Consider the following 22,885-nt stretch of genomic DNA (forward strand, 5'->3'; position numbering starts at 1 on the left):
GCATAAGTTGACCAGATGTGGTGAGATATATGTGGTGCAAGGCCATTCCTTCCATGGAGCCCCGCACCCATTAATGCATACATAGTTCTTCTAGCCAGTTGGACTCTGGCATCAACATCAAGAGTGTTACTAGTATTCCGCAAATTCCTAGATGGGCCGTTTCATCATTGTAAGGAATAACCTCACTGTCTATTTCTAGGTCAGCCTGCACATTCACATTGAAGGAGATTGTAGCACTCTTGGATGCATTTATTTTATATCGGTGATCGTCAGCATAATTGTTGACTAGGTCTAGCGCAACTTGTGCATCAGTGAGAGAGTAAGACAGTACCACCATGTCATCTGCACATGTGGGGGCAGGAATGTTGACTGTGCCGATCTGATGACCCCTGTGCTGTTCATACAGTTACGTTTACAGTATAGCGTTGCGTATCCAGTGGAAACAAAACACGTCCTCCCTAAGCTGCTGAATGTTGATGGCAGTGCTTCTTTAATATGAAAACATTTACTAAAAAAATAATCTTCTCAGAAAAGTTATCAATACTATGCATTCAATAACTTTATTTCTATGATATTTAGTTTATTACTTTCAAATTCATTTAAAAATTTATTTAAAAAAAGAGTAAAAAATCGAACAATAAGGTTTTGGTATATTCATTGTAGAAACAATTTCAATTAGGAATTTCTCATTGGCTCCCTAGCTGAGCACAATTTATAATTGGCTGCAACAGGTGGATCGATACCTACATCGCAGTTCGCACCGAATAATCCGAATTTATGGCCAAGTTCTGCTTTATTTATAGTCAGGTATTTATAATAATATATGTGTGACTGAATTATACTTTTATCATCTTTCTGATTTAAAAAAAATAAACTTCGAATTACATACTACTAAAATTTTAAATTTAAAATACGAATTTACGCCGCGCCGGTAAGCTTAAAATTATACTATTCATGTATAGTATGTAGTCCTGCCAGCAAGACTTCAGTCTTTATCATAAATATAATGACATCTACTGACCTGATCTGTATCTGTATCTGTGTGGATACTGCACAACGCTCCGTGCGGAACAATACGAGCAGGAATTGGTGTGCGCCCGTAGGTGATTAGTCTTGCTTGAGGAATTCTTGCACAGCTTACGGACTTACGGACTTGCACAGCTGCTTTGAAGCTGGTTGAGTCTTGAATGTTGATGATTGATTGTGGTAGTTGGTTCCAGTCTATTACAGTTTTGGGGAAGTATGAATATTTATAACAATCCTTTGCACAAGTGATGATCTGGTATGAATCAGAGTGAGTATGCCGAGATTGACGCAGGCTTGGTTTAAGTAGGTGTTCAACCGGCAGGTACAACGTACAATCTAGGTACAACGAGTTACAGTTACTGGAACTAGTATGTATGTAATACAGAAATTCACGAATATAGGAACTTTGCAAGGGGGGAGCAATTTTTGGCAATCTGAAGATGAAGACCAATAATTAGGTATCCCAGGCAAACCTTAGTTATAAACACATTTGCTAGTCAGTGACATTCGCCTAGACCGGGGCCCAAACACAATGCATATTTACATATATAGAAATTTGAATTTTTTTCGAGAACAGGTCGGTGAAGGAATCCTACATAAATATCATAAATATGTTTTTTATACTTCACTTGACCCAAATATATGATTTTTTATGGTGATGAGCTACTTGCACATGGAATTTTAGAGGTATTTTGATAGCAGTTCCATTAAAAAAAGCTGCTTTCGCCATGAGACTAAGATCTAGAAACACCCCTAAATGCTGTTTTGGGGAATTTTGCTAGCAGAATCTTTTTGATGAAAGTCAATCTTCGGCAAGATGTAACTTTGTTATGAAAAGTGCTATGACAAAAATGTTTTCAGTTTTGGCTTTCTTTACTCAAGGGCTTTAATTTGATATGTAAAATGATGCAGTTTGATGGCAAATTTGAATTCACCTAGCATACCTACAATAATGGAAGATGAAGTTCAACCCAGGGAAATGTAAAGTCATGCAAATATCTTTTCTTTTGTTTCCAAAGATTTGAAAGGCTGACTCATATCCATAACCAAACCATCTATTTCATGTTTTCAATTTGCAGTACACAATGTAAGAGAGAAAACACAACCAAACTAATTGGAGCTGGATATGAGTTGTGACACATGGCCATTTGTTAATATGTGGACGTAGCGAGGTCGCTTACAACATATCTGAATAGCATGGGGTGTGCATCATCAGCAGGTCCACCAACCATACAGAGTGCACCTACAGATGCCTACAACAGTGACATCACAGGAGGAGCACCCCCAGGTATCCATATTACACATGGGTATGGTAGTGAGCAAATGAATTCACATCCTGATGGACATCTAGTGTTGTCTGAGGTAGGAATATGTACTTTCTTTTTATATTTTGATATAACTGATATGTATTGAAACAAACATAATGATATGTTTTTAGGATTTGACAATTGAGAGTAAACCAACCGATATGCTCAACTGAAACCCAAATAACACCAATCTAATATTTTATGCACAGAAACGGTTTTTAACAAAGACATTCTGAAAGGAGTACAAGTTATTGCACTCTTTTTCTGGAAATTCTAGAACAATTGGAACAAGTTGCTACTTCCTTGATTTAAAACACCACGGTAAAATCAAACACTGTGTGATGTTCAACTATTTTTGACATCAATCAACCTGGTCATATTCATAGCCCAAACTGACTGAATAGTAGCTCAATTTTATGCCCGACATGCATTGATCCAAAAATAAACTTTTTGGTGCTGCAACATGAGAAAACTGGTATGAAATTTAACCTGTGATGTTTTCTTCTTTTTTCTCAGAGTTATGACTCATTCCAGTTGACATTCCAAGCCGTATCAGGTGATGGTGCTCTGTTTGAAGATCCTGACTTCCCTACCAATGAATCCTCCTTAGTAGCTAAGAGAGATAATAGTGACATCAATTGGCTTCGACCATGTGTGAGTATGGATCGCACAAGTGTGCCATGAAACTCTCAACCCATGTGGGCTTGGTACAATGTGCAATGTAGCTCATCTACCAGGCTGATTGGCTGAAATGTGACACTTCTCAGCAAAATATGCTCCTTTTATTCTGGGAGGATTTTGTTACAGAGCTTTACAGAATCAGAAAATGTTTTTAAAAAATCCTTTTTGAAAATGTAATACCAATAGACCAGGGCTCAAATTTGGCACTTGACAATTGAGAGTTTAATGAAATACAAAAACACAACATGACCATTTGCATTACTGTAAAACAGGACATTTTTGTGGGGTTCAATTTTGGCACTTTTCATGGTTAAAGCGCTATTTACATGGGGACTTTACCCTTGCCTACATAATAACCATAAATTTTATTTTGATGGATGACTTGCACTGGCGATGCAATTTACATGGGGACATTTGTTTCCAGCAATATGATCTGAATCAACTATATCTGGGGCCCCCTATGTGACCTATAAAACCATAACCAGGTAAATACAAAACAAAAGTGTGCAAAAGCCATCAACATTCCAGAGAAACTCTCGGGAGAGTGTAGTACTGTCTTGAAAAAATAGCCCCGGTTCTATTTTGAGGAAACTATGAAAGGTCAGAGGTCCAGGAGCATTGCCTGGCAAAATTACCAATATACACGGGGACTTTCCCTTGCTGGAAATAAATTTCCAGCAATAGAGTCTCCATGTAAACTGTGCATAAAACCATGTGAAAAACCCATAGGCTTCAATATAATAGCTTTTTCAAACTGCTTATAAATGAAACCACAAAACTGTTATACAATATCTCATATAATGTAATGTTTAATAAATGTCAACTTGTTTTATATTTGCAGGATATTTCTTCCAATCCTCGTATGTTGGTAGATGGCATCAGTCGTGATGATATTATACAAGGAATATTAGCAGATTGTTGGTTTCTTGCACCGTGTGCTGCACTGGCATGTCATAAGGAACATATTGGAAGGGTAAGAAACAATGGGATATTCCAGTTGGAATCTTTTGTATTTTAAATTTCTAAACACATTGCTTAGCAACAGTTGTTATCTTCAATTCTATGGCTGGCTACCAAGGATGTGAACACTTTTTAACTTGATAAAACAAAAATTGAAGTTTGGGCAAAGCATTTGATGAAAAGCCATATAATCAGATCCTTTGAGGATTGAACCAGTGCTCTCAACATTTCTGATCTAAAGTTTGTTCGGTTTATATAAGGCAGAAAAATAAGACTCATAACATGTGTAAATGGGTCATTGGGTCGCTTGCCGCGAGGTTTGAGCGATCTCATGCTCCGCCTGTTTGCGTTTATTTTTGGTGTTTGTACTCTGTGTTGCTCTGTGAATTTTGGATATATATGGTTTGCCATGGCGATCTCATTCTCCTGGTCATCTTTTATGGTTCTAGCACGATACCATCTCTTGGTTCTGGCAGTGTTATTTTCTTCGCGATGCATACCTATATTGCATACGCCATTATACATGCCAGACCAACAAGCTGAACCAAGGCCGAGTAATTTGACATCCATCATTGATCGTGAGCAACGAATATCGTACAATCGTGATCAATTGATCGCTATTCAACCTGCACGCTTGACTAAAGATTTGGCTTCCAAACTTCGATCGCTAGAAATTGGCACTGGCCTACCACGTAAACGTTACCACCGCAAAAATGGTAAGCCTATGGAAATTAATCGTGATCATCTGAAATGGATGTGTTTTAATACTCAATCATGTCGCGATGTAGCTACTGACATTTCTGAAATTATCCTCGATAATGACCTAGACATCTTAATGTTAACTGAAACGTGGCTATATGCTGAAGGTGATGAGGCATATGAAAGTACAATGACCCCACATGGTTACAAGTCTTACTCTTTCCCACGGTGCGGAAAAAGAGGAGGTGGAATTGCTTTCATCATTAGATCCAACTTATCCAGATATGTCAAATTTACTCCGCTGAACTACTCTTCCTTTGAAAGTGTTGAAATGAAGTTGTGTGTTAACCAACTTTCAGTTACATGCATTTGTTTATATAGAATCCATCATACCAAGAAGAATAATGTAACTTTTAATGGTTTCATGTGCGACTTTGTCGATATACTTTCCTCATACGCTGATTCAAACAGTGATTTGTCATTCATTGGTGACTTTAACCTGCACTTCGATGAGCCTGATGAATCTTGTGTGAAACGCGTTAATGCTGTGTTATCCGACTTTCAACTCTTGCAACTTGTAGATAAACCTACCCATATTAAGAATCATATTCTCGATTGGGCGTAATGCGGAATGAAAGATCTCTTATAACTTTTAATGATGTTCGTATTTATCGTGGGATATCGGATCATTTTGCTATTTTAGGACAGATTATCATCTTAAGACCTGCTCCTGCTAAACGTGTTGTGACCTCGCTGAAATCTGAGGGCAATTGATACAGATCAACTGAAAGAGGACTTGTCTGTGATGTCCCTTAGCATGAATAACTTGACTGTCGATAGTCTTCTTGATACCTATAATGATACCCTCCGACAGACACTCGATCAGCATGCTCCGCTGACCACTCGCAGTGTTAAGGATAGACCATCCGCCCCTGGCTCACCACAGAAGTCAGGAATGCGCGACGAGGGCGTCGGCGTGCGAACGACTCTGGCGCAAGACAAAACTGTCTGTTCACGAAGAGTTGTATATTAATGCTAGGAACGATACTATCAAGCATGTTACTGCCGCAAAGAAAGACTACTATGGAAGTAAAATAGACTCTGTCGGTTTTTCCACCAAACAACTTTTCAATGTGTCAAATGAGCTTCTGGGCAAATCAAAATCTCGTGCCCTCCCATCTAATATTCCTGTAGATGAATTGCCAGACAAGTTTTGCCAATTCTTCTCTGACAAAATAACAGGCCTAAGAGAGGAATTAGATTCTCGGCATTGCCAACCTCCATGCTTTGCTATTTATGATGGTCCAGTGTTTGATAATTTTTCTCCGGTTTGTGAAGAGGATATTGTTGCTATGATGAAGGAAATGCCCAATAAAACCTGCATCCTGGACCCACTTCCAACATATATTGTCAAACAATGTGCCGAGAGCCTGATTCCTCTAATCACTCGTATCATTAACGAGTCTCTTCTATTAGGTTTTGTTCCATCTAAACTTAAAGAGGCTGTTGTAGTTCCAATTCTTAAGAAACATGGACTTGACTGTAATAATCTAAAGAACTTCAGACCGGTATCCAATCTACCGTTTATCTCAAAACTTCTAGAAAGAGTGGTTCTTCGTCAATTGCAGCAACACCTTTTTGACAATAACCTATTGGAAATAAATCAATCTGCGTATAGGAAGGGTCATAGTGTTGAAACCGCAGTACTGAGTGTCATGGACCGCCTGCTCAAAAACGCTGATGAGAAATTTGTCTCACTCGTTGCCCTCCTTGACCTCAGTGCTGCGCTTTGATACGCTTGACCACTCAATTCTTCTTAGACGCCTTTGAAATCACTTTCGGTATCAGTGGCAATGTTCTTAAATGGTTTCATTCATATGTGTCACAAAGATTCCAATCTGTCATTGTTAATGGTTCTACTTCAAATCCGTGCCCACTTTTGTACGGGGTTCCACAGGGCTCTGTATTGGGGCCAGTTTTGTTTACATTATATTCCCAATCCCTATCCAGATGTCATCAATCTTCACAATTGCTCTTTCCATAAGTATGCCGATGATACCGTTGTATTTCAAAGTGGTCCTCCTGAGAAGTTTGAGGTAACTAAGATCGCAATTCAAGAATGTATCAGTGACATTTTATGTTGGATGGACAGCAATAAGCTAATGCTAAACACAGATAAGACCGAGGTTATGATTGTGGGCACCACTTCGCGTGTTAAGCAGGTTGCTAGTAATTCCATCACAATTTTGAATTCTGATATCAAAATACAGGAGTCTGTTAAGTACCTTGGGGTGAGATTAGATCAAACGTTATCCATGTCCAGTCACATCAGTGAAGTTTGCCGGTAAGCATTTTTGTCTTTAAGACGTATTGGGTGTATTCGGCCTTATCTGTCTGATAAAGCTACATCATGTCTTGTCAATTCAATTATTACATCACGCCTTGACTTCTGTAACTCGTCCTTGACTGGTATCACCACTGACCAACTTAACAGACTTCAAAGAATACAAAATTGCGCGCCCGCTTAATCATGAAGAAAAGGAAGTATGAGCATATCACCCCGTCATATATGAGCTTCACTGGCTGCCATTAGAATTTCGGATTCAGTATAAGTTAGCTGTTTTTTGCTTTTCGGCACTTTGAAGATACTTTACCAACTTATCTGTCTGCTACGCTCTGCAGACGTATAAACCAGCTCGATCACTTCGATCTTCTACTGAAAGATTATTGAAATCTCCCGTGTAAATCTAAAATCGGCTGGTGAACGCTCCTTTCATTTCGCTGCCCGCTGTTTGGAACTCGCTTCCAAACAGCCTCCAGAATACACATTCGCTACGCAGTTCAAAAAGCAACTTAAAACTCATCTTTTTCTTCGTGCTTTTCCGGATTCACATATGTAACTTGTTTGTCTTTATTGTTTGTGCGCCTTGAGTTCTTTTGAAGATTGTGCGCCTAATAAGAACCCTCCATTATTATTATTATTATTATTATTAACTCATGTATTGATATAGAATGGCATGCACGCAGTTGAGCACAATGCTTACGCTAGTTGTGCGTTACGTAATGCATGACTGGCGCACGCTTATGTGAATTTACATGAGCGTGAGTTGGGACTTTATTGATGCTTGCAGTAACAAAAGCCGAATAATTTCCGCCTTATATTAGCCGAACAAACTTTAGTATAAAGCTGTTCCACACAGAACTGCAGCAGATTTTCTTCATCTAATATAACTACTGATAACTCTATCATTTAGCGTGTTTTCATTTGATTTCAATATCTTTTGCAGGTAATACCTTCCAAACAACCCCTCTCTGGACCAGACTATCTCGGTATGGTTTATTTCCGTTTCTGGCGGTTTGGTCGTTGGGTGGAGGTTGTCATTGATGATAGGTTACCTGTTAAACCTAATGGGCAGCTGTTGTTTGCGAGGTCAAGTGATCAGGATGAGTTCTGGCCAGCGCTTTTGGAGAAGGCATATGCTAAGTAAGTTGAAAGGGCAAGAATTGATTATAATTGCTGCCATTCAAGTAGGTTAGGATTAAAGTTTCATTTTAGGATAAGAATTAGGATTGAGTTTTCAGATTGTGATACGATTTAAGAGTTAGGGTTTACTTCAGATTGTGTCACTTATTCAATGAAAACGTGGTTAGTTGAATAGAAAGTTGACATCATCTGTGATGTCTTATTAAGGTTGTAGCCGGTGGTGAGGTGATTGCCTCCAGCTAGCAATTCAAGTATATCTCAAATGGATGTCACAATTTGGAATTTGGTGCTGTGGCACAATGATTTTTTTACACCAAAAATCAATTATTTCACAGTGGTACATAAAATTTTTGTTTCTTTCATTTTATTTTATTATACAGAACTGGTAGTAAATCTAATTGATGACTGCTTGTCCATGTTCTGCACAATATATTTGGTCACAATATGTTTAGCTAGGATGTATGAGAGCAGCTGTATATCACTACCCACAACAGCATCCCTTTTTAAGGCAGGTCACAATCACATGTTTGAGACAAAATTACCAATTGCTTAGCATATAACATCACTCATCTCTGTCCTCATTTTTTTCAGGTTACATGGTGGTTACCAGGGCTTAGCAGGTGGTATGGCAATGGATGCATTTGTTGATCTTACTAGTGGTCTTTCAGAAACATATGATTACAGCAATGGAGACACTCCACAAGACTTGTTTGGCATCTTATTCCGTGGTGCTCGAACTGGTGCTTTCATGACATGCTCAAGAAAGGTAGGATAACATATCATTTTGATGATTTGGAATTATGCATAAGTGAGGTATCAAACTCAAGGGAACAAATTCTCAGCACGTACATATCAATTTCAATGTTCATAATCAATCATGTTAAGAATTGTAACTTCTCAAACTAGCATGTTTTGGGGTGTTTTTTTGTTGTTGTCATGTTTAATTCCATCCCACAGTTAAAACAAATTTTGTCATTTTAAATCCACAGAATTCCAAATGGTGGGATGTAGAAGCAGATGAGAATGGAATAGTGTCTGGTCATTCATATACGGTCACCGATGTCCAAGTTATACAGACCAGTAATGGTCAATATGTCCAGTTACTGAGAATACGTAACCCATGGGCTAATGATACAGAATGGAATGGAGATTGGAGTGACACGTAAGTACAAACATGCCAAGTTTTTGCATGGTAACCAATAGCAAATATTGTTGTTTTTTGACTTTTTAAATTTTTTATGTCACAAGCCTATCTAGGCATTAACTGCTGTAATTGGGAAGATTACGGCATTACGAAACTTCAGCCAGGCCAAGTGACTTGGGTTGCTGTAGATAGTGGGTTGGAGCATTTTTGCAGGACAGACAAGTGTAGCTGACAATTGGGAATTGTCATGACTAGAACAAGGTCTTTATCATGGGTCATCTGCCAAGCGTTTTCCAGATGAGCCATTGGGAGAATGGATTGATTATTTTTGTCCTGCAGAAATTTTGAATCCGGGACTTCTCACAACAAAGACAAATACCTTAAACAGTATGAGTAAGCTTGTGAGATTTTACAATTAGTATTGTTATTTCAATGTTTTCTTTCATAGGCTTCATGAGATTATGAAAGTATACATCATACTTGGATGCCCTATGAAACAAATGCTTAACTTGGTCTTAATTATTTGAATCTACAGGTCACAGCTTTGGGACTATGTCTCAGACCAGGAGAAAGCCAAGCTGAAATTGAGGCTAGACACAGATGGAGAATTTTGGTAAGTTACAATAGTAAAATATGCACGATATGCTTTTCCAAAACTGTCTCAGTCCATGCTCTGCACAATACGAGGGGGTATCCAAAAGTGAAAGAGCTATACCGATGAAATTTTGTCAGTGTAATCACTGGTCCTTATGTACATCATGGTCCAAAAATGGTCTCGTAAGTATGTTTTTTTTACAGGTGGCGGTAGATGGGCAGTAGGCGCACAACCTGCAAGTTGGTGAAAATTGAGGCACGCAGCGTGATTAAGTTCCTGCATTTGTAGGGTTAGGCCTACAATGCTCAGAAAATCTATGATGAAATGAAAGCAATCTACGGTGATGATTGCCCAAGACACATCATGTGAACCATTAAGCAACAATCAGGAGCACATCTTATTCAAACCACAATAAACCATTGCAGCAAGGATCAGCTATCAGAATTCTCATACGGGTAACTGACACAATGCACCGGAGTCTAAGAACTTAGTCTACTGATTGAGCTAATTTAACTGCTTTGACTGCTTTTAAAAAGGTGCAAATGATCCGCAAATAGATTCATCAGGATTGTCCATTGAAAATTATTTACATTGTTCTAAAACAAATCCAGTATAAAATAGGTGGTGAAACGTCATTGAGATATGTCAACATCGCCTATTTTATACTGGATTTGTTTTAGAACAATGTAAATAAAATGCAAATGATGTTTTAGAATTTATGGCCTGTCCTGTTCAACAGGCTACTCAAAACAATCAAATTTTACCTTTAAGAAAAAGAAAGGTTAACTTAAATGTATTTATGACCAAGATTAATAAACACCTTTGTATAAGTGAGCCTGCAAGCTCATAGAATGTATTACGTAGATATGTGCAATGCATTTTAAGTAAGTGACTGATGATTTTTATACTTTTTAAAGAAATATGGTTTCAAGGTGTATGGATATAAATAATGGGAAAAAAACTACTATCATTTGTTTATAATTTATTCTATATAGGATGAGTTTAAATGATTTTCTGCAACAATTTAACAAAGTGATAACTTGTACTGTTGGACCAGATTTTGATGGTGATGGCACTGCTGATGTAACCACTAGAGGTAAGATAAAGAAGATGAGCAAAGCAGGTTGTTTGATACCACCTGAGAGTAAACCAGCACTGAGATACCATAAAGGTTTAACATTATGAGGGATGTGAACAATACCAGATATACATGTAGCAACTCACTGGGATTAGGTTTCTATGAGAAAAAATAAGAAAAAATATATTCTTCAAAGTTCATAAATAGGATTCAAAATAACTAAAATCTTTCAAAAACATACGAAATTGATACTCTGATCAAAGTGCCCACACACTCTGTGTATCTGCGGATAGGTATGCTCGTCAGATATTTCATGAAACATGGGATGCTTTCAGATGAAGAAACACAAAATGGGGTCATTTTTCAAACTACACACTTGTTAATTTGTAAAAAGAGGGTGTTCTTCAATTATGAAGCACATGTATGAAGAGATCAATCATTGCAGTTTCATAATTCTTCATTTATGAATCACTGTCAGAAAGGGATATGCTAGAAATTTCATCAGTGTTTTAGCAAAAAAGGGGGCATTGTTGAAGGGCACAAAATTCGCAAAATCACTCAGAAAACGCCCCTGAAAACGTGTGCAAAATGTGTGTGTGTTTTCAGAGTTCGCCAAGGAGCATGCCTACTTGCAGATACATATGGGCACTGATCAGGGGGTTTACCAAAAAGATCAAGGAGAAACTTGCATAAAGACAAGGTCTTTCAAGAATTTTAAAGTTTACTAGCTTCAAATTGTTGTTTATCTTTTACTGACTTGGAATTAATATGATGATTTTAAATATTCCTTTAGGCTCACTGTATTGAAGAAAGATTCAATTGTAAACCAGCATTTCCTTTTACTTGATTACATGTTATACTTATCATGGCATGTTCATTGATTTTTATTGTAATATTACTTTCTTTCAGTTGGCAGTATTGAGTTGTTGATGGTCCATGGGAGCTGGGTTGAAGGAGTGAATGCAGGAGGGTGTGCTAATCATAAGACCTATGGTATTAACCCACAGTTTGTCTTCACAATATCACAACCAGGTAAGCTTTGATATAAAATTGGATCGATTGAGCCCATATTTGTTGGAGTTTTAAAATATTGGTAAGGTAAAGGTAAAGGAAGGCAACAGACTCACTGTGGAGGAGGTGTAGCGATTCCCCTATAGCAACATTACATGGAGGAGTCTGACCCAATCGCCAATGAAAGAGAGATGGGCACTCCGATCACTGTTTATACAGGACCGTCTCCTTTACCTTAAAATATTGGACTTGGGTCCTATGAACATGTATTACTTGTTGGGAGATAAATAAGACAAAATAATGCACTTGCACTAATGTTGATGCATCTAATGCACCCCTCCTTCAGGGCTTGTGCATTAGATACATCAACATCAGGGTGTGTGCATTATTTTGACCAATTTCTCTCCTAACAAGTAATACGTGTTCATTAACCTACAACTCTTAGTCAACACCTGCTGGCTCTTCACTCAATCAAGTGATCCAAACATTATTATAGTATCTTCATCAATCTGCTTGTTGATAATTGTAGAGAAAAGCTGATTAAAGAAGTGCAATGTTTTTAAATATTCATGAAGAATTAATGGATTATAGCCCATTTGGCTTCCTCGAGAGATTGACATCAGTACTTTGTTGGAGTTACTTTGCGCATGTACAGATGTACTGCCTTTGATCGTGCGTGTAACACGCATCAGTTTTTTTAGTCAACTGGAGCGATTTAATACTATATGCACTGCAGCACACACTGATGTCACTCTCTCGAGGACGCCAAATGGACTATAGAAGAAGTTCAAAGCCTGTAAGATATTGACATTTTTTATTTCAATTCATTTTTTAGATGATTTTGACCCATGGAGAGATCCTGCCATGAAGCATGGCAAGTGTTCTGTTGTGATAGCATTGATGCAGGAATACAGACGAACAAGACAGAATATCAAACCGATCAGAGAGAAGATTGGATTTACTCTCTACAAGGTATGACAGAAAATGTAACATTATAGTGTTTCTACAAGTATTCCGTAGGTTATCACATTACCGTTGCAGCCAGTCACTGTGTGAGTGGTTGAGCTTTCGTCAGATGTGTATCTGACTTCATCAGGACATACTTACAGGATATCAACTTATTATGAATTCCTGTCGAGAAAGCCTATCTACTTATTTATGACAGAAGATTTAGGGAAAGAGTTCCCAACCTTTTTTCAAGACAGACCACTTGCAAACCCATTTCAAAATTTTGATTGCATGTCCCATGCTGTTCCTGGGTAGTTTCACAGCCTCACATTTTGGGCTCGCAACCCAAATGGGTTAAAATTGTGACACATGGAAATGCCTGATTTAAGAGGAAATAAAAATTAGCAGCACAACATTTAGATTACTCACAATGATATGCAAATGTTACCCACCAGAAAAGGGGGGGGGGGTACTTTAACCCTAAAACTTTCATATTCTAAAATACTATGTGATATATGCATTGTGCAATCAACTTAAGTGATATATACGCAAGGTTTCGTCGGCCGGGCCAGCGTGGCATGCAAGAAGTCTCAGGTTTAAATCCCGATCAAAACAACTTCTTTGTTCATTTTCTCTCTTTTGTATTCCTTTCCCTTCCTTCCATCAAAAAGCACTTGGGACTTTAGGATAAAGAAACTTTACTACATACCCAGCATCAATACTATCACTGATGTGCATGGCATGTTTGTATGCAAAGGTGCATCCCAGCCTTATATATTTTTAAGCTTGATTTTTTTTCTTCTTAAATCAGTATCTCTCTTTATTTTTCATTTGCAGACAAATACAGCCAACCAGCGAGTATCCCAGGATTGGTTGAAGAAGAACTATGGAGGCATTGGTAACTCAGGCTTGTATATAAACCACAGGGAAGTCCAATTAAGATGTCTGCTGGAACCAGGACATTATGTTGTCTTACCAACAACCTTTGACCCTGACAAGGAATGCTCATTTATATTGAGGATATTTAGTGAAAAGCCTATCATGTGCAAGAGTTTTGCCAGTGTACACAAGGTGCAGTTTTGTCTCAATAAACCAATGAACTTGGGCCAATATCATTAGTGTCATTGTGCGGCATATGTGCCATGGCCATGTGTACAACATACAGCTTACCTGAATGCGAGTGCAATAAGATTTTTTGAAGAAATTTACATACCAAAGAAATAAATTATAAATACACTACCAGAGGTACACTGCTGCCCAACTACTTTGTTGGTACCCATGGGTACTGAACTGGTACTCTGGAGTAGCCACAGAGTAGCTGGGCATCAGTGTACCTTTGGGGTCAGCAGCAGTAGGAATCAGGTAGTGTAGTTAGGAACTCGAGCATAGGAACAGGAGCAAAATGCCCTATACTGAGAAATATTTCATTGAATAAAAACAGAACATAACCAGTTTTAGCTTAAATGTAATGAAATTGGTGCATGGTTCAACCAGAGATCCTGAAATATTTGGATCACTGGTTCAAATGAGAGTCTAAAGAATTAGAGCATGCTATAAACATGGGTTGTAGGTAACCATCAGAGTAGTATTACTATGTAGTCTTAATCAGCATATATTATATTGTCAATATGTAGTATGTACCTTGTTTGACAAAAATAAAATTTCATGTGAAAGTTAGTCATTTCATTATGAAACCACAAGCAGGGGTGCGAGAGGCCACAGACCAAAAAGAGGAAAATTACTCAAAAAAGCTGAAAAACAGCATAAAACTGGGGCAATATTGCCAAATATGGGCTGAGAGTAAAAGAAAACACATAAATTTGGGCAACAAAAAAACAGGAAATCAGCTGAAAAGAGGCACTCTCTCACCCCTGCACAAGAGATTTTATGAATATCAAAATGAATGTAAATCTTGAAAAGAAACCAAAGATGATTATGCACATTACTTGTGTGTGCAGATCACAGCATATAGATCAAATTACAATATTTATTTGTTGCAAAGTTGAATGGTCACGTCACCTTGATACATGTTTTATATATTTGAAATATTTAAAATTTTGAAACATATTGTTTTAAGGTTATTAATTATTTTAAACTGTTGTGATTTGGTAGTTCACAGCATCTTACGAATGGTAGTAGGCTTTGGCACAAACTGCATTGCTCAATTCATAGCGAGCTTGTAGAAGAATTAAAATATCACAGATATACTTTTATAGGTGCTGCGGTTTTTGAGTTACGTTGTAAAGAGGGCTGAAACAACAACACTTTTGTAAAACGTACATAACTCATTAACAACAATAAATAAAGCAAATTTGCAAAGTATACGATTTGTAGAATGAACTTTTGCAAAACATCAAGGTGTTAATTTTCAATAATATATTGATCTACATAATGAAAGTTGATTTTTAGGTTGCTTCGACCAACAATACCTACCTCAATGTAAGATAGAAAACAGAACATTGAATTATATAGATTTTGATTAATTCACAATAGCCCAGTAGACAATACACATTTCAATACATTGAGCACTTGAAATTTTGAGTAGAGCTTTCTTATTCCCGTAGCTCTCCTGAAATATTAATTTATATATACCTTGCCAAACACCATTTGATTATTACGCATGCAGATTAACTAAATAATAATATTTGGTTAATCTGCATGCGTAATAATCAAATTGTGTTTGGCAAGGTATATATTGCTGTAAAATCAATTGTTGTATATCGTCAGCCTGTTACACTAATTGCCCAAGTCATTTTTTGTAATTTTGAGAACAAAGTACAAAATGTGGTTCAATCATGCACTTACATATATTAATTCACCAATCTTTGCACAAGAACATATGATAATGATACAAATTGAAGGGAATAATCTGAAATAATTAGGGTAATTTTGTAACTGATGCATGCTTGAACCACATTTTGTACTTTGTTCTCAAAATAACAAAAAATGACTTGGGCAATTAGCGTAGTAGGCTGACGATATGAAAAAATTGACTTATTGAGGTATTTAGTATTTTACTGCTTAGACACATCACTCCTTTGCAAACATTTTTGAAAAACAATACATTAGCCTATTCATCTTTACTATGTATATTTATAAAGCCATAATGAAATGGCTGATACCAGTTTGTAGTTAATTAGCTTTTCATTGATTCCGTCCATTTTGTTGTTGTGCAATGGTGTGGTGTAACTGTCACCCATATGTCATTAATGAATGTATATATTTTAAGATGATAGAGTAATAAGTCGACATGTGGCAGAATTGTTGCATTTATTATGCAATTGAAGTTGTAATCTCGGTCCCAGCCGATTTGTGCTCCTTCGTCACTAAACAAACCGTCTGGCGAAAACCTCATAGTACGTCTTTTCTGATTGGCCAATCATCGACAGAAGAAAATCTTCTGATTGAGAATTGCTGTCAATCAGTCCCGGGCTTCAAAGCATGCAGCGGTTGATTGATAGCTATGCGGTTACATAAATACACACAATGTATGCGAGTACGCGCTGCAAGTCATGTTCATGAAAGGCAATATCAGACGATCTGCGCCTCAGTGGCTGCTAAAGCTAGCATACATTTTGCGTTTGCGGTATCTACAAATAGTGGAGGGTCTAGGATGTTTAGTGTCACCTACACAAGTCACGTCGTATAGCCAATTGAAAACAGTTTTATTTGGAAATTCATTAACCAATCAGCGACTGTCATTTCGGGTTGTCGCCAGATGGTTTGTTAGTGACGGAGGAACACAAACCGACTGGGACCGAGACAATTGAAGTGTGCTGGCTCAGCGGAATAAAGACCTATATCCATTAAGCTGCTGTATGTATGATTGTTTTTCATATGTATAATTATTCACAGTTGCATGCAGGCAATTGCCCAATTTACTACTTTTTGTTACTCCAAATTTTTGCACTTTTATTTATTTCCAGCCTGTTATGAAGCTTTTTACCCCAAATTTTTACACTTTTTCAGGCTTTTCCTGCAAAGTCACTTCTGACCACTGGCATCCCTGCACATGTTCTGTATAGAAGTACATAATGTACATGTACGTATCACAGAATTCTTTTATACTGCAGCTCATGGACATACGTCTTTGTGCCACTGAACCAACAAAGAGAGAAATTATTTTTGTTCTGTAAATATAAAATCCTCAACCTCATTGGTTTGTGGTTGGGGTGGTGGAGAAAGTGGGTGCTAATTTACTATGATGTACATATTGACTCATGTTACCAAAAGGAAACATAGGAAATGAGTGATATTTTGTTGTGCTTTGTAAATTATATGGATAAATTTTGTATTTAATTGGGTGTATGCAAAATATCTCGGACAAATAGAACTCCCAAATCAAGGTTATTTTTTTGTTTTGTCTTTTAATTTATAGGGCTTGTGTTTTCAGAAAAAGAGAGTTTGATTTTAATTCATCATTGCATGCATATGCAAGATGAGCTAGCTACTAAAAAAAGGTTAAATATGTTTTGGCCATCCAGTGTGTCTATGGACCTGTTGGGAATTATTTTGAAACTTCTCCCATATAATATACCTTGGTAAAATGGTTGAGTGCTATTTTTCCGAGACACTTCTGCATACAAACTACCATTAGGCTCCCACCTTGATACAGTATTTTTCTTGAACACTAATATTATGTATTATTTTAGTAAGTGTGTAGTGTAATATAATGCTTGACGTCATGCAATGTACTAGTATCTGGCACATTTTTTTCTTATTTTTATATCTTGTAATATATCTTTCACAACTTGAAAATTAAATGTGAAGTATATGTAGGCCTACTGTTATATATTTAATTTATATTTTCTATTTCTATACATGTATGTAATATAACTTTCGCATCTTGAACTTCATATGTGACCTGTTACCACGAAATCAGTGTAAAGTCGCCGCGACTTCATGCTCATTTTGTTGAGTTGGTAGTTTCGAGATATTTGGTCTGACTAAGTTGACGTTTTTTGTTTGCCGTGGCCTGTACAAGCCAGTAGTATTATCCTTTGTGAATGGCCCATTGTGCCCCCATTCACAAAGGACATACAGATATACTTAGTGGCTTTAACAGCAATGCAGTATCCAGGGCGTTTTCAGTGACTAACACCTTGCGACTTTACGCTGATTTCGTGGTAGCAAGTCACATATAAGTGTCTGCATTGTTTTTTATTGTTTAATTTAATAATTTGTAATATATGTTATGCAATCAAGCAAAATGAGTCTTTGTAAATAATGATAATCTTATTTGGTGTAACTACAAACATGAATTTGTACAAGTTTTTATTAAAATGATTGAAAACAAAACAATTACACAGGTGTGATTTTCTTAGTTTCCATGTGCCAACTTATTTTTAAAGTGCATCCTTTTACAGAGTATGAGATGTTGCAACTCTTCAAATTGCTACCAGGTTTCATTAAATTTCAAATTCCTTGATCATTCTGATTTCAACATTTTCCACTCGCTCACATCAATTCTATTGCTTTTTAATTATTAATTGTGCTCAGCTCACAGTTATGACACCCAAACTTGTGGGGACTTTCTCTTTCAAGGTGTTTCCAAAGGTGAAAAACAAATGAACAAGACTATTATTTTCTTGATATATTTCTTTCAAGATCTTAGATGTGCAAACTTTCACATCAGCACTTTATTATTATTTTCCACATATTTTTACATTCAAGAATAACTTTTTTCCCTCCACAAAACACGTTAACATTCAAGAATAAAATGTTTTGGAACATTGGGCTGTTCCAGTTGTAATCCATACATCCCCTATGGAAGACATGACCTTAATCTCCCACACAGAGGGTGTAGATTTAAATAGAGTCGCCCATACCCCATTTGAAATTCACACTCCATAGGGAAATGAATTTCAAATGGCAAAGCCCAATCTCCAATTAGCAATTCAATTCAGTTACACAAACCTCTGCCACTGAATGATATAAAGTCTGCACAAAAAGTAACGCAGCTGTTATAAATACGCCTATAGCTTCAGAACTAATCATTGTTTTCACAATATTTCAGCATAAAAAGAAGGATGATTTATTTACTCGCATTTTGATACACCATTTGTCCATTTTGTTCAATAATGAACAACACAGCAGTGTTTTGAAAGTTGCTGTTATTTGTATTGGCTTGAAGTCAGCGTGACAATAAAATAGTTGTACGTGCCACAATAGTTGCGTAATAACCATTGATCGCTGCAAACTACAACTTTTAAATTCGGGTATTTTTCTTTAAAAGCACTACTGTGTTGTTAAAATGGGGTATCAAAATGCGCGTAAATAAATCCTCCTCCTCTTTATGTTGAAATATTGTGAAAACAATTATTAGTTCTGAAGCTATAGGCGTATTTATAACAGCTGCGTTACTTTTTGTGCAGACTTTATATCCAATGTGATGTGATATTAGAGGGACACAGTCCAACTGATAAAAATCTATTGTAGATTGTTACATAGGGTGTTTGGCATTTACAGTTTGGACTTACAATATACATATTTTCAAGATTACTGATTACATCTTTAAATCTTTCACTCAGAGATTAAAAGAACCACATGACAATGAAACTACTCCCTATTCCAGAAAAATACAGCACTATTTTTCTTGGATTAAAAAAATATTATTCTGTTATTGTGAATGAAACAAAAGCTAAATCATAGTTTAAAAAAAATGAAACATAGCTAAAAATATTTAGTTCAATCAAAGTCTAATTTTTAAAATAAAGCCTAAAAACATGAGTTTTAGGGCATTTTTGTATGCTGCAACAATCAAGCCCAAATATTTGATTGTATTGCCAGTTAGAACTAACTACAGGATTTGGATTCATCTATGTTTCTTTAATCCAAAAATATTAGTGCTGTATTTTTCTGGAATATGTTACATGAATGCTGTGTTGATGCTCTCAGAAAATGGATGAGGAGGAATATGCTTAAACTCAACGACAGCAAGACATTCTTTGTAGCCACTCCGTCCCACCTGAAACATATTGTGGGTCCTGTGTCATTGTGTGTTGGTGATATGTTAATCAATCCATCTGATAACATCCGCAATTTAGGTATTATATTTGATTCTTCCATGTAATTTTCTGCTCATATTACAAACCTTTGCTGTAGCTTGACATATCATCTTCAAACCTTTCTAGGATCCGAGGTGTCTTGATCATGATACTTGCCATCTTGTCATCCGTGCCCTCATCTGGTCTAAAATAGACTATGGCAATGGACTGCTCCTAGGGTCAAATAAAACTGACATTCAGCGTATTCAACGCATCCAGAACTGGGCTGCGAAGATGATATGTCAAGTCCGTAAGGCCAAAAAAAAAAAAAAAGGTTTGTCTCAAAGCTGACGAGAAATTTAAAAACAAATGCGAAATGCGATTTTTTTTTTTTTTTTTTTTATTCCCGACTTTTTTTCATGGTATTTTGTAGGCCCCGGCAAAAAACGAGATCCAAAATTTTGAAAAGCGAGATTTTCCCCGAAAAATGGCACAAGAAGCTTTAAAAACGCCCGAAAATACGAAAATAATAAAAAAATATAAAAAAATATTGCCTACCTGGCCCTCTGTTGATCAGATTAGGGCAGTTTAGATTGACAGGGTCTAATTCTGCATAAAACCGGGCAACGTTATTTCTATAGATCTGCTGCGCATTCAAATTGCATTGTATTGCATCGTAATTTCATTTGTGTCTATGCTAATTATGTTTACCCAACATGAACTCACATGTTTTCAAGCAAATTCGCCGATAATAGGTGATCAACAGCGATCGGAATGTTACAAAAGTACAGATCGCATTCAGCTTACTTCATATGAGATGATCTTTGGAAAAATGCGGCATAATTTGTCTTGGTGTTTGCGGAATGCCATGCAGTAAAATATTACTACGTTGCGTCAATTCATAATTGACAGCTAACAATCGGCGTGTCCTTCGTATCCTCCACTGTCAATTTCTTATCCACTCACTAATCCTCACAAAAGCTTTGTGTTGATTACGTAATGTGTGGAGGCAAATTGCAATAAGTACAATGAAATAATGAGTAGGGCGGGCTCCGAGGCGGGTTTCTTCTTCATCTTACGTAACAGTATTGTTCTCCAAAAAACCCGGAAGCTTGTCGTTTGGAGCTCTAGCTGAAATACAGCAAGATAATGTAAGATAGTAAATGTAAACCTGTATTTTAGCTAGAGTATCTCGAGCTAATTGTCATGTAATTTGTGAACAACTCACTGAACTGCCGGCCCGGCGTGAGTCGAAGAAAAAGTGACAAAAATTTGACCATGAATTATGTTTTATAGTCAAAATATTCCACTAATTCGATTAATATAATGATATTTGGCCTAAACTTGAACTCATTTGAAATGAAATGTCAGTTTTTATTGAGTTTTACACTCATCCATGTGCTTGCAATGCTGTTGAATTCTGCACTTTGGCGATGTTGGAACTGCATTTTATTGAATTTGGCGGACTTTTATGGCATAAAGCAACAATTTTATAAGCGAGATAGTTGGTTTAGAATCACGGCTAGAAAATTTTGAGAAAAAAGTCTGATTTTCGCCGATTTTTTCTGGAAAAAACTATAAAAAAAAAAAAAAAATTTGAAATAAAAAAAATTTCCGCATTTGTTTTTTGTCAAATCATGCTCGATTTTACAAACTCGCGCGTCAGCTTTGAGACGAACCTTTTTTTTTTTTTGGGCCTAAACAAGATCATGCAACTCCATGTTTGGAAGAACTGCATTGGTTGCCTGTGGAAAAAAAATTGTGTTTAAAGTACTTTTATTTGTTTACAAATGCCTGAATCATATGGCTCCCAATTACATCTCCTCTTGTATCACTCTCAATCAACCTGGTAGAGCTGGACTGCGCTCAGCATCTGACACCACACGACTGACAGAGCACAATACATCTAAATTGCTGAAGTCTGCTGAGCGCTGGGCCTTCTACTATAATGCTCCCAGAATGTGGAATCGCTCTACCGATCAATATCCGTGAATCTGCATCACTTGCTGTTTTTAAGAAGGCTCTAAAGACACATTTGTATAAATCTTCCTAATTGTTCTGTTGCTCTGTATATATATTTTGCTTGTGTTTATATTTTGGCCTTTTGCCACCTTCAATATTGTGTGTAGCGCTACGCTCTTAATGTAGCAGCGCTTTATAAATGCTCAATATGTATGTATGTATGTAATCGCCCTTTCATAGTTTTAGCAGAATTCTATAAATACTTAGAGGTGACAGTCCAACTGATGAAATAAGTATATATTTAAAAGAAAAACCCGACCGACCGACCCTACTTGAAAAGTCCATCCGCCGTAAAACAGGTTGGGGTTTTTTTTTCGTCACCTCAACAACAGTGGTACCAACTATGATGTAGTACACAGGTCTCTCAAGAAATTGGTTGCATTATTTAGCAAGGTATTGCATTGAAAGGGATACCAACTGGCTGATTGAGTCGCAACGGCAGAACAAACTAGTGCAAAAGGATTAATACAACACTTGCAGTGATGCCAACGCCGCGCCTTAGGCACACAATTGGGCTACTTGGCGATTACTTGCCGCTTCTCAAAAAAGCATGCCGCTACTGGTCTAAAATTGGGCTACTTTTGCCAGTCTCAGGCCGCGGCACTAATTTGATGTATTTTCCTTTCAATTTAGCCGATTTATAAAGGTTTTGAATCTTTGAAGCTCCAAATAGAAATTACAATGGGTTTTGTGACCATTTATTGATCGGCCAGTAACTTCCCAGTAAGTACCGGAAGTTTTAAAGTCAAGTGCTTTTCCGCCCAATTGGGTGTTTTGCGTTCTAAATTTGTGTAAATCCGCCCAAATATCCGGTATTAGGCGTTTTTTGAAGCTGAAAAATTGGGCTACTTGAGAATCCTTTACCGCGGCCTGGCGAGTCAATGCGCCGCGCCTTGACGCTGAAAAGATTTGGCAACACTGAACACTTGTAGTAAATAAACACT

The 22,885-nt window shown here is 37.0% G+C and overlaps 1 protein-coding gene across 1 annotated transcript; it reads left to right on the forward strand.

Annotated features, from left to right (window-relative positions):
• The first annotated feature begins 722 nt into the window (after positions 1–722).
• Positions 723–14,052, forward strand: LOC140164514 (calpain-A-like). The gene is made up of 12 exons (XM_072187812.1): positions 723–807; positions 2,106–2,388; positions 2,850–2,987; positions 3,856–3,987; positions 7,961–8,157; positions 8,749–8,923; positions 9,147–9,319; positions 9,837–9,914; positions 10,892–10,992; positions 11,884–12,006; positions 12,821–12,957; positions 13,771–14,052. The coding sequence occupies exons 2-12, from the start codon at positions 2,224–2,226 to the stop codon at positions 14,050–14,052; spliced, it is 1,701 nt and encodes a 566-aa protein (XP_072043913.1). The 5' UTR covers positions 723–807; positions 2,106–2,223.
• Positions 14,053–22,885: the final 8,833 nt, after the last annotated feature.

Source organism: Amphiura filiformis, chromosome 1 (genome assembly GCF_039555335.1).
Source record: "Amphiura filiformis chromosome 1, Afil_fr2py, whole genome shotgun sequence".
NCBI classification, from domain to species: domain Eukaryota; kingdom Metazoa; phylum Echinodermata; class Ophiuroidea; order Amphilepidida; family Amphiuridae; genus Amphiura; species Amphiura filiformis.